We start from the raw sequence: 13,754 nt of genomic DNA on the forward strand, positions 1-13,754 counted from the left end.
TATTCTATAGCTTTAAACCCCTCCTTTAGGTAGATTATTCCCATTTTGCAGATAAGGAAGTTGAGGCCTGGATATGTTCATTAATGTGTCCAGGACTACAAAGCCACCTAGTGCCAGAGCCTGACTCTGAAGCCTATCTACTCTCCTACCAATGAACCTACCAGTGTTCATTGATATGCTGATATTTTGGCTGAGACAATCATTCCTTATGCTGAACAAGCCTGTGCCTTCAAAGACATTCAGCTTCTCTGGTCCTCAGGCACTAAGTAGCAGCAGCAGCTTTCTCTTGCTCTAAAAATGAAAATGTCCTCACATGTGTATAAACATCCTCTAGAGATGGTGCTCTCCCTATCCCCAACGCATTGAAAAGAGCTGTTAAGGAAAGTACTGAATTTCAGAAACTTAGGGTTAAAAAGAATTTTAAGTGTTCCATTAGTTTAGTTTTTGCAGTTAATTTGTACAGAAAAGAATAGCAATAAAGAGACCCATGGAGAGCTAGGTTTGGTTTTTCACCATTGACTTTGAGGTAATTCTCCAAAAAAATAAATAAATAAAAATATTAAAAAAAATATATATATATGTGTGTGTATATATACACATATACACACACATATATATACTATATACTTGGAAATATGTTGGACATTTTCATCTCTACATGTAAATGAATGTGCTATATTTGTGTTTGTGTGTGTATTAAAGAGAGAATTATGACTTTACTCATCTTATCCTTGAAAAAACAATGTTTGGAGAACTTAATTTGCTGAGCAAGAATTTTATTTAGGTTTCTTTCCACCATACTGTAGCTATACTATGGCTATCTAATGAAGCTGTCCTATTAGCAACTGGAAATGGAATTTGGGGACATGGTAAAAAGAGATCCAAATGTAGTTATAGTAAAAAAACTATACATAAAAGAATGAACATACAAAAATCAGTCACATTTAGCATATTAGAGTGATAAATATTTGTAAATAAATGGTACAGGAAAGGGCACAGAATAGATCAAGGAAAGAGAGATAGGAGATAGCTGGAATGGTGCAACATCCAAAAAAGAAGAAATAGTATTAGCAGATATTGGAGAAGTTGGGAGAGGGATGATCAGCCATTCTGAATGCTAGTCAGGCTGAAAGTGAGTATTAGGAAAACCTTTTGGGGTTTAATAAGGCTTCTTGGAACTGAAAGCCAATAAATTGGAGACATCTCTAGAGTGTGATGGATTTTTAAAAATCCATGTTTAAAAATTCCTTGGGAAAACAATCATTTGCTTTTAAAAAGAGGAAACCTTTGAAGTGGCTAGAACATAAAAATGAAGTGCTAAAAAGTCAACTCAGAATAAAAGTGGCTTAGATGGTATGCAGTATTTGAAAACAAGCTGCTGGGGAATTTACCGGAGTGTGAAATAATTATGAAAACAGATCCATTTTGGCTTAGAGCCCTCTGAAATGTGTGACAGGGCTGTAAGCATCTTCTCTGAGACAAATGTAAGTTAATTTTCCAGAGAGAGCTTTACCATCAGTTTTAGACACCTCTCTTCCTGGGGACAGAAAGCTTTATTTGAGGCAGTGGAATCCTAGTTATATGGAAGGAAGACTTTCCTATACGTACATCGCACATCGTTAAGTGGGCTGCACCTTTCCTTTAATCGGAAAGCTCTCCTGTTGTTTTGGAAAGACCAGTGCAGCTCTCTGCCGGGAAGGGCTCACTCGTGGTGAGCTCCGTGACTTCAGACACTTTGTTCTTCAGCCTCCTGAGCTAAAGTGAAGGATGTGGCTGGGGTAAGAGGCGGGGACTCTGCATTTGTGTATGTGTTTTCTCATTTCCGCTTCCCCTTTCAAGCTTGCAACAGCAGTTTAATGAGGATAGAGAGAAAGGTACAATATGCAATATGACATTTTCTCACTGTCCTCACTTCAGTCCCGATACCCGGGAAGGGCCTGGCCCAGCTTTGATAACCGCTTCACCTCAAACTCAGCTCTCTACCAGCAAACTGGTGAGTACAACTTCCACCTCAATTTTAAGGCTACACTGATTTAGGGTAGTATTGAGAGAGAGGAGGAAATAGATCAGAGAAAAATCAGGCTGTGAAGAAAAGGGAAAAGTCAGGAGAAAATCTCCCACACCCCTGACTTCAACTTTAAAAAATTCATCATTGTGCCTCTCCGAACAAGGAGGTTCCTTTACTTTCTTATTTCCTTCATATTACCAGAGAAATCATCTTTCTAGGGTCACAAAACATGGGTTCCTGTGATGACCTGAATCAATATTTAAAATTTTTTACCTTTCTCACTTGAGAACCTCCTCTCTGCTTTGCTGTACTGACTTTTGCTGTAAATTCAATCTGATTCTAACTTTGAAAGGTTCTCCAGGAAAAAAGTTTCTTAGCATCGTTGCAGGTCTCGTTCTAGTGTCCATAACTCTCACTACCTCTCACTACCTCGCATAAATCAATTTTTCTTTTTGTGGGTATGAACTCTTTTTTCAGAAGCCATAGAACAAACCATTGAGGAGATAAACTACAGCAAGATATATTGGGATTAATATGAAGAATTTACACAATTGGACAACCTCAGGCCAAATTAACTGGAAGGCTCAAGACAGACTACTACCTGTCAGTGCTGGTTTTCAGGCTGTACATCTCAGAGATGGATACGTTGACCACTCAATGACCTACATAACCCTGGGGGGTGGGGGGATGGATTCTTTGCTCCTCTAACATCCTTGCCGCAGGGGTAGCCAGGCTGAGCATGTCACCAACTACACGAGTTTTGGGGAGGGTAGAGGACTGGAAAGATCTACTACACTGGGTTTTTCCCAGGCCCCTGCTGTGCTACTGAGCTCACCAGTGGGTGGTGGAAAAGAGGTAGGTCCCCAATGCAGAACAAGAACAAGGTAAAAGAGCTCCAAAGAAGTGGCTTTATAAAACCACAAGGATTTGGAAAAGATACCCAGAGAAGTACTAGTGACTCTATCTACCACAAATGGCCCAGTAGAGAGGCCAGGGGACTTTCTAGACAATACATGGCAGTGCCAAGGATAGGGGGTTGGAAGTAGGAAGCTTTCAACTCATGTGTCCAAGCTTCAGATTTAACAGTTGTTAGGCTTGAGTGATTAGAGCTAAAGATCTGGTGCAATTTTCCTCTAACATGAATTATTATTAAGAAGAGGGTAAGCCACATTTATTATCTGTCTCTGCATATTATCAAAGATAAGCTGAATATAGAACAAAGGGGGCAGAAAGAAATCTATCAAATGATTTCTTATCCACGAGCACCCCGGGAAATTTAGAAACTCCTTCCACCCTTACTAAGAACAGTTTCTTATAACTCCTTTGGTCTTCTGAAAGTTAGATGGAGTCCTGTGACTACGTGCTATGTTGTGGCCATAGAGACCCAACACAGTCATCTCTATTCAAGGTTTATGATTCATATTCTAATAGAGAATTGAGAGGAAGTATGGGCCCAGCTCAGATCACGATTCACAAGGTCCACGCTGGTTTACAGTAAGGGAAGGAGATCAGATATTTACTTCCATTTGATGACTGACAACTGTGCTGTTTTCCACCTAAAGGACAATACCAAAGTAAGTCTTCTGATACCCACTGTACTCTGTGCCCTGCCTACATCCAGGCCTAATGCAGAGAGGCTTGAACACAGATGTTGAGGAGAAGACGAGAAGGTTCAGATATTGTGAAAGAAAAAGAGAGAAGAAGAAAAATGAGTATAGGAGAGAAATATCTTCATTACCAAGCAAATAGAAATAAAGCATTAACAATATGACGTCACAGAACTAACCTGATAATCAAGAAATCTGCACATTCTCTCTCATTTTTCGACTGAGCTATCTGTAATCCAGTCAGATGAACTGATGTTTCTTATTTTTGATGTCTTTAGAGCCCATCCAGATGAAAAAAATGTAGTGTCTCCTGACAATGAGAACACAGAATGACTTTTTTTCCCAAATATACAACTTTAACGTTTCCTGTAGTAGTTTACAAGCCTTGCATAAAATTCATCCACATCAGGGGGGTGGAAGTAAGGAAGAAATGAAAAGAGAGAAAAAGAGGTCTTAGATGGTCTTCTTTCAGTATTTATTCAGCTGAACTTATTTTGGGAGAGAGGGATTAAAAAGGAAGGGGAAAGAGTTATGTTGATGAATTGGCATTTTTCTTGGTATTATTGATCAAATAATATCCCCCCTTTTCCCTGAAATAGATTGAAATTCTCCCTTAGACCATAGACGTCTCAGAATGCTCAAACGCTATACTCAGGGTAATTTTTGTTCTGATGATCTTACAAACTGCAGTGACATAAAAGAAAATTCAAAATTAGGAAGATATTTCTTATCTCTGAAGCCATGTAAAAGGATGTCGCAGTTGGGGTGTGTAGAATGGGGGCAGGGGGCAGGCCATCTGGCTTGAGGTGGGGTTTGTCCCATCTACAAACAGAAATATTGGCTGTCCTGGGGTTTCCCATGGCCTTCTGCAATGGCAGTGATGTGTGTCTTGGTTGTGAGTTTGGACAAGATGTGGAAGGTCTTATGGGCCCCATCATGGAAAGTCCATTTCCTTTTTCTCTCCTCCCACGCTTGTTTTTACTCTCAGTCCCAATTCACAGGTACTGCTTGGGGTGTAGGAACAATACAGATAGAAGAGAAGAGAGGTCTCTGTCTGATAGATTTTCCTGGGAGGAGGCCAAGAACGCTAAAGAAAAACCTGGGGCTGGGTCTTAGAAACCAAGAGTGGCAGGAGAAAGGCTGTCTGATATAGAGGAAGAAAGCACACACCTGGGACTCAGAACTTATGAGTGTGAGTCTCGTTTATAACCATTAGTGTTCTTTGTGATTTCGGGTAAACCTCTCTCTCTCTCTCTCTCTCTCTCTCTCTCTCTCTCTCTCTGACCATCTTCATCTCTTTTTCTTTCTCTTTCAGTTTCCTCAACTGCAGAATGAGTGATCAGGATTAGATTATCTATTTGATCCCTTTGGACGTTAAGTAACAGTGAAGGACCCAGTTATTGCTTATTTTTCATCTGTGCTTTACAGCAACCTCCCTCTCTCACCATCTGGATTTTACACACACTACTGTACCCTGTTGTTCACTCCTTCCTTCTTTCCTTATTCCTGAAAATGATCCAACTTTAGTGAATGGTTTAGACTTGGGGAAGATTAATAATAATAGCTGTCATTTACTAAGCACCTCCTTTATACATCAGGGACTTAATATACATCAACTGGTTATACATCACCCAACAAGTTTGGTACGTTATCTGTTTTATGTATGAAGACACTTAGGTTAAGAGGGGATAAGTAATTTTACCAAGGACACATATGCAGTAAGTAGACAGAACTGTGATTCCAAACAAGGCTTACTCTTATTTCATGCACTTTCTACAGTTTTCCTTTTCAAGAGTTACTCACCTTACCGAGCCCCTTAAAAATATTCCCATGGTGAGATATCTGTAAGCAGAGCTGACATTTAGCAGGTACAAATTTGTTGGCCCATACTGGTTGTTAAAATATGTCCACACCAAATTATGATAAATACCTATTGCTTCAAGCCTTCTGAGTGTCTATGACCAGCCCTGTGATCACAGCCCTCCCATAAGATTCCCCAGACTGGCACCAAAGACTCAGTGCCACGCTAATCATGCCATTGTAGGACGCAGCTACATGGCTGTGACTGGCATCAACTCTGATTGGTCTGTGCCATCCCATCACTGCTGGTAAATATTCTGAATGCCACAATAATCTAAAGGTAATGTGAAGTTCCGGGTAGACTTTCTCCTCTCAGCTGGAACCTAGCTGGGCCCTTGCCACTAACCCACTCTGTAAGCTTAAGGAAGGCAACACTGCTTCATAATCACTAGTTGGAGTCAAGGAGAACCACGCTAACAACCAAACAAAGCAACCTTTCCTTCACTAAGCTAGTCACAAAGCCAAATATAAATTACTTTTGGTTTATGCTGCCTCTTCTATACTAGACTGTAAAATGGAGAGTTTATGTAGCATATGAAAAGGAGAATTTACTAAAATAGTTTCTCCTTTCCTTTATCCCAGATTACATTTACTGCTGACACCTGGATGGTGATCTTGGGTTTTCTTATTCTATTATTAGTGGAAAGACAGTACAACTGAAGCCCAACCAACCTGAGTTTAAATGTCAGCAAGATCGTAAATATATGACCTTGGACAAGTCACATATCTTTGAGCTTCAGATAACAATAATTAGCTCAAAGGTGATTGGCAAGATTAAGTGAAGTCGTTCACGGGAAGGTTTTATGGATATATATAAGGTACTCAATACATCTCATGGTGTATTATGAGTTATTGTGAGTACCTATTGCTTTGACTTGCTTATGGTAACATATAGTGAAGCTCTGACTACATTCCTTAGAAAACAGAGACTAGAAGTATGTGATGTTCTCAGTGTAGTGATAATAACATACCCATAAAGTTCGGCTACTAAAGTTACTGCTTCTGCTGATGATTTTTGTTCAAAGATATTCATTTTAAAGCTCTTGACAGCTCCCTAATATTAAAACCCTAGAGGTGATTTCTCTTGTCTAGCTTCAAACCTATCTGTTGCAATTTCTATTTTTAACTATAATATCCTCAGAACAGAGAGAATTCTCTCCTATTTTATTTGGTTGTAGTCACATTCCAGAACACTTAACAGATTGTGGAGAAATATTTGGGAAGTGGAACTCTAGTGAAATGTTAGGAAGCAGAAAGGACAAAGGGCTGGAAATGATAGCAAAAGGAAAAAGTAAGGCTTTGGGGTGATTTAGACAAGTAGCAATAGTTTTTTGTTGTTTTTTGAGGGGAGGGTTGGGGAAGTAGTGGGAATGTCAGAGAAACGATATCCACAGGCTTTAGATTTCCATCCTCATAGAAGATAGATTAAATATAAGATTATAATATAAACCACATTGAAAAAGGTGGTACTCAGATTCCAGAAGGAACTTTTGACCAAGGAATGAAAACTTAGAATGGAAAACTCTAGGAAATATTTTCTGGAGATAGGAAAATTTGATAGTTAAACTTATAAATTCAATTAGACTTACATAACCCTTATACTATATCAACAAAGGATTGGCATGACTATGCCCCAATGCTTTTTCCTCTTCACTACAAGGTATACAAAACATACCTATATATTAGGATTTGAGAGCATGTAGAAAGTCAGGAGCACCTGTCCTATGATATATAGTAGATAAGGGTAATTTTTCAGCACCAGTGTGATTCTTGTTTCTCTGCAGATACAACATTTACTGAGCCCCTTCTGTTGCAAGATACTGTGCTATGCCCTGGGACAGGATTTAGGGTACAGGTTACAAGGAGTGGTGGATAGCAAAGAGAGCCACTTATCTTTTGTTAAATATGTTATAAGCACGTGCGCTGGTTGCTAGAGGTGGGGAACAGAAAGGAAATGACTTGAGTAGGCCTTCAAAGGGTCAATAGAATTTGTTTGGGTAGTGAGGAAGGTGGATGAAACTGTACAAGCTAAAGCAAAGAAGCAGAAAAGTTCAAGAAGTGCTGGAGGTCAGTGAGCAACCCCTGACTGAATCATACTCATTTGGGCTCCTTCTTAGCCTCCTTCACTCAGGCTCACCATTTTCTGGGGTCAGTCAAAGTTGGAAGTCCAGGAACCCCATAAGTCAGTATCAATTTGAAAGGGAGTTTGCTAAATGGAAAGTAACTCCAGAGGCCACTGGACCATTTCTTAATCCTTATGGGGAAAACGATACAAATGCATTTTTATAGGTATTATTCCTACAAATATTTCATACTCAAATAGAAGAAATTCATAAACATTGGTGTTGGTGGCAAATTTGTACAATATCAAGTCCCACCGATTCATGTTTTAGAAGATAAACCAATGCCCAGACAGAAAACCTAACTGACTTGCCAGGAATTAATTAATTGGATGCAAAGGTTGGAAGGATGCCCCAGTCTCCTGATTCCTAGTCAGTGCTCTTCACTGCACCAAACCTCATTGTATATATAGGTGTATGTTTTTGTATGACTTGTTTGGAGGAAATATCTCCATGCCCTTCTCTCTATTACAAGGGGACCCAAGGCCTTCAAGGGTGTCATCCTGACAGCTGTATGCACCCCTCCTTCAATTATTTCTAACACTCTCACTGCTGATGTGCTTGCCTGATAATCATTTGCTGTTTCCTCCAGATTTCCACAAAGCATACCCCGTGTCTTATCTCCCAGCAGCATAGCTTCCTCCTATTACCACTAACCAGATGATTCTATTTCTCCCTGTCTCATAATATTGCTATACGTATAGTGTTCCCATATAGCATCCCATGAACAGGTCTCTACAACCCAAGTGTGGCAGAGATTGAGGGAAATTAACTTATTCAGTCCTTAGTTCCCATGTCCACTTTGCCACAATTGAGAAGATTAGCTTAGATATACCTTGCTTCTTTTATTTCAGACTTAAGACCATTGTTGCTTTTTTCAAGTGAAGAAATTATTCCATTCTCACCCACACTGCTTAGAAAATGGCTGTCACTGTCAGTAGGCAGAGTCCTTAACTTGTCTAGCCTTCTTGTTGTCATTACTATAATAACCATTTATCTGTAAGCCTTTCTTTGGAACTCTTAAGCACTGAGGATTCTGTTTTCATGGGCATTTTTATTTTATTTTATTAGTTTCAGGTGCACAAGACAAAGCAATACTTAGACGTTTATCATTTATATCCCTCACACTGTGTGATCCCCCCTCCCCCCATCCACTATCCCTCTGACATCGCACAGGGCGATTGCATTTTTTTTTTAGGTATTTACATTAAGTAAAACTTCTGTGCACAGGACAGAATAACAAATAGAAATAATTAAGAAACTACAACTTCTATTCATAGTTATAGAAACACCTAGAGAAGAAACAAGTTATAGAATAACTCTCATATTCATCTCTTTTTTCCAACTTCCAAACCAAAACATTTTTACATGCTTAGTAAACATGTAATTATAAGTTTATTGTTACAGTGTTGAAGCTAATCTCCCAAAATATATCTATGATGACTATGTAAGGCACTAGGCTCCTAGGGGAAATAGTCACCTGCTAAATATTCATTCATTTAGAGAATAAGTATTTGTTAAGCAACTATGATGAGTTAGGTTTCGTTTTAGACGTTAGGGACACAGCAGAGAACAACCCAGACAAAAATCTCTGTCCTCATGGAGCTCATATTCTAATCAAAAAAGTAAATAATAAATTAGATTAACAAATAAAATATAGAGTATATTAGTGATAAGAACAACGAATAAGAAAATCAAGCAGGGAAGGAACTCAGTGAAAAGTGACCATTGTAGGCTGTAGAAGCCAGGCCTGGCTTCATGGAGAAAGTCGGTTAAGAGCTGACCTTTGCAGGTTAAGTGCGCAGAAGGCTGAGGGGGTGAAGGGTGGGGGCTGGTAAAGAACATGAGAAAAACCTAGGGTTGAGAGAAAGATAAACATTTGGGGGGTGGGCACAGGGGAAATTAGCCTATATGAATGTAATATATTTTCAAAGATGTGGGAAGAATGTAGAATAGATTCATATCACACAGGATGCTGAAACCCGAGTAAAAAGGCCATCTCAATTACTGAGAATCTGGCACTGTACTAGGCTAGAGCGTCCTCATTAAGAAACTAGGACCAGAGAGAGAGATTGAATTGTCCAATGTTATACCATTAGCAAGTGGCAGAATAAAGTATGGGAGTCAAATATTCCTCCCTCTCTCCCTTCCTCCTTCCCTCCCTCTTTTCCTCTCTTCCTTTCTTCCTGCCCTCCTGCTTTCCTGCTTTCCTGCCTTACTTTTAAATACCCCTAATCACCAAAAATGTTCTTCTTGTGAGCTGACATGTTTTTGTGATTTCGGTGAAGTCCTTTTGCTCTGGAAATTGAAGATAATAGGCACGTCAGCCTTTGACATTTTCTTCTCTGGTCTCACTGACACCAACCAATTAAATATTTTTGAGATGCAGAACTAGGTAAATAAACTCTGGTCAAGGCTTTTAAACTCTTCTCCTAAAATCTTTCTAGTGGCAGTCTCATCCCCTTTTTATCATCTCAAACAGCTCTGACCAAATGACAAGTTATCTCTGCTACCCTTCTTTGTGGCTTCCCTATGTCAGACACTTAATTCAATCATTTAATTTCTCCTGAAAAGCATAGGCAGTGCACAAAGGGCCAGGTGCCCAAGGTTAACAAGGTTTTATAGTGCCAACTGCTCCTTCTCCTTGGAGAAAAATGTGTCTTAGGCTGGACCTGAAGTAAAGTCATTGAGAACAAGCAACAGTAATTGTGTATTGTTTTTCTCTGACTATGTTTCATCTATAGCAAGGCATCCAAAACAATTTTATTACCGAGGAATGTGTTTTGTGTTCAGCTTGTGCTTTTCAAAAACAGCGACTTCAGTGCCTAAATTGTTGAATGCCTCACTAATGATTTTGCTTCTAAAGTTTGAGGAACAGAAGTCTCTAGAAACTGGTACTCTTCTTATTTTTTTCTTTTTATTTTCCCTTACTCCACGAGTTTAAAGTGTGGCTTTGACAACGAAGTCGCTTATGGCACCTCCAGGGAATAGAGGGACAAGGCAGCTGAGAGCAAGCGTCCTACTGCCACTGACTCACTGTCATGGGTCGTGAGTGTGGCAGGTGGGAAAGAGTCAAGAGGACAGATATAAACTAATGAATGTTCACTAGCCTCCAGTTTTTTCAAGCTGTACTTGGACAATTGAATGCTTCCTCCCCTTTTTCTTCCTCTTTGAATAAGTGACGAGTGCCATCAGAATTCACCTTTCGGAAGAACACAGAGCTATTGATTAGGCAGTGCTAAATGAAATACAAATTCATTGATGAACTAGAGAATTAACTCGTGGCTATGGGTAAACCCAAGCTGACAAAGTAGAAAGTGGTGATCCTGAAGGTGGGGACTGCTAATTGTTCAAGGCAAGCTTTCCTTGTTGCTTTTATTGTGGGATTTTTTTCCTCTGAGAAAAATCCTATGAGAACCCTAATATATAAAACAGGAAACAAAACAAATCATATCCCGAATGACTATAGTTAGAATGACATCCTGGTGGTGGGAACTTAGAGAAACTGTTCAGCATTTGAGATCTGAACGTTCTTCATATATCTCTATAAGGATCAAATAAAGTAAATTTTATAAATTGCTAATGTAAAGATATTTTGATTTTAGTGGAAGATTCTGATAGACAAAATCCTTAGATTAAAGAAAAGGTTTTCCAATACAATGTTTCAGCTATCATGAGAAATAGCTATTCTTTAAGTCAGAAGAGCTTTCTCGATGTTCCTTAAATCATGTGATGTTTGACGTTTCTAGACTTACTGATTTGAAAGACATGCCCGGGCATTTAGAGTTTTCAGGCATTTCTTTTTTTGGAAGGTGGAGGAAGGGCTAGAACCTCCTCCCACCTCCCCAATGGGCAGAGAGGGTTCATGCTCCCTTCTGTACAGCCAGGAAGGAGGTGGGGGGCAACCCAGGAAGTGGTGGTTTCCAAACGGAGGATGAGGGAGTATCACTGTGTTTCAACTCTCAGGACATCATCACCGTGGCAGGAAGCCCTGAATTCTGAACCAAGGCCATGGAGGGCTCCGTGCTGAGCCCCACGTCCTGGGAGAAGCGACGGGCCTGGCTCCGCCAGAGCCGCCACTGGCAGACCCAGGTCTTGGAAGAGGAGGCTGCAGCTGCCCTGCAGGATGTCCCGGATCCTGAGCCGTCCAGCCTGGATGACGTTTTTCAGGAAGGTAAGAGGCAGTTCGACATCAGACTTCCACATTGTCTTGCAGGGAAAACACGGCATCAGGCTCAGGTCTGCAGAGTGTGGGCAGTGGGTCCCTTGTTTAGGCTAGGCCCTCAGGGAGGCTCATTTTGAGTGGCTTCAATGAATTTAAGGGGAGGAGGGTAAAGTAATACAAGACATGAATTATGTGAGAAAGAGACAGGCATGAGATTAGGAAAAAGAAAGAGGCACATTTTTGTATCATCCTGAGAAGCTGTCTGTAGGATTCAAGGTCAGGATTCTATGTGACTGTTATAGGGTGTTTTATTTTGTCTAAAATAAAGTAACACTCAACTCGAATGCCAGGACTCTGGCTAAAACTCTGTCACTAACAAGATGTGTGACCTTTGCAAGTCACTCACTTCTCGAGGACATATTTGTCTCATTGAAATAGTAGTAGGTAGTACCTTTTCTACACGCCTCTCAGAGCCTCCCTCTTTGAGGTTCAAATGAGACTCTAGCCATGAGAGTAAAAAAAAATTTTAGATCTTGTATAAATACAAGATTGTGCTTTTTCTTTTGTTTTGTGTGTGTGTTGTTGTTTGTTTTGTTGTTGTTTGTTTGTTTGTTTGTTTGTTTTGAGAAGGTCCACCCCTATTCCTAAACCTAGGGGAAGAGAGAGCAGTGGGCCTGATATCCTGGGCATGTTCCAGGTTCCTGGGAGGAAGGGGGCAGGGAGGCAGAGAGAGAAGAAATACCCAGTATTTTTATACATGGGTATAGTCCTCTCATATCTTAAAGAAAAGTTTAATGAAAGAAAAAAGAATTCATGATGTGGCTTATATAAGAATAAACTTGAGAATGGGGTGAGTTACAAGGAAGAAGTCTGATTGCCTTCACTTCTCACACTGATCTGATGCTTGACTCTTCTAGGGAATCCAATCACTAAGATTGAAGACTGGCTGCAGGATTGTGGGTAAGTGCTAGAGATGCAATGGGTTGAATGTCGTTGATGGTTGGACATGCTAACAGGCACTGACTCGTGGGAACTGAGAAACAGGGAATGGGTTTGAATTGGACCTAATGATTAGAAGTGAGGCTGCAATTGGTGGTGGGGGTGTGGACTGTGAGGGTTTGGGTGAGTGTGAGCATTGGGGCTGTGACTCAAGTAGAGACTACATTAGAACGGAGGTCTGGAAATACATGTTTTATCTAGTCTAAAGCCAAGAATGATGGAAATCTGTAGCTATGGGAAATGGCTAGGCTTAGTTTCAGATTCCTATGCCATTGCTTTCTCCTTCAGACTGAAGTCTAACGCTGTGTAGCAAAAGAGGAGTTAGAAACCTAGTTCTTATGATCAGAGTAAGACGTCACTATTGTTATTTATTTCTACTGCAGAACGCAGGAAGAGGGGCTAAGGGTTTTTCAGTCATTCAAAGCAGTGAAGAATTAGAGCAGGTACTTCAAAGCAAAATGTAGTATTTCTTTCCTCAGAAACACTTTAAAATATGAGACCCCACAACCCATCAGCCTGTATCATTTTAGGCTCAGTCTACCCAGACACAGAGGGGAAAGCTTCTGTGACCCATTTAAGTCTGATCATTTGTGTGATAATGAATTCTCAGAATTTATAACTCCTGTCTGCTCTTTATTTCCCCTAAAGGAATGTTTTAAGCTTAACATAGGCTTTAATCTAAACTCATCCATTAACATAACATAAACCCATCCTTGCTTATTTGGTAGGAAATGAGTAGCATTGAATAATCCAAGGTTGTTTATTTCAACTATGTCCCAGAAGGTAATGCCAGGAAGGATTTACTTTGTGTTTTTGTTGTTTATAAAACATGTTATCCTTATTATCCTAATGGTTCACAATTCAATGACTTCAAAGTCAATTAAGGTTCATCAAAGTATAGGGAAGTAAAGGAATATGGGAATAGGTATGTCCGCAGGTTTTGGTGTGTGAGAACTGTCCTAGGATTTAAAATCCTTCACTGGATTTGTACAACA

General features: G+C 40.0%; 1 protein-coding gene across 4 annotated transcripts in view; it reads left to right on the top strand.

Annotated features, from left to right (window-relative positions):
* Positions 1-1,838: 1,838 nt before the first annotated feature.
* TESPA1 (thymocyte expressed, positive selection associated 1) overlaps positions 1,839-13,754 on the top strand; it is a 32,521-nt gene continuing 20,605 nt past the window's right edge. For all 4 annotated transcript variants that reach the window (XM_019724383.2, XM_074325598.1, XM_074325599.1 and 1 more), the window contains exons 1-3: positions 1,839-1,993; positions 11,562-11,769; positions 12,678-12,720. In XM_019724383.2, coding sequence (XP_019579942.2) covers positions 11,607-11,769; positions 12,678-12,720 — 206 coding nt within the window. In that variant the 5' untranslated portion in view covers positions 1,839-1,993; positions 11,562-11,606. The remainder of the gene's footprint in view (positions 1,994-11,561; positions 11,770-12,677; positions 12,721-13,754) is intronic.

This window comes from Rhinolophus sinicus, linkage group LG02 (assembly GCF_036562045.2).
Source record: "Rhinolophus sinicus isolate RSC01 linkage group LG02, ASM3656204v1, whole genome shotgun sequence".
Classification (NCBI taxonomy): domain Eukaryota; kingdom Metazoa; phylum Chordata; class Mammalia; order Chiroptera; family Rhinolophidae; genus Rhinolophus; species Rhinolophus sinicus.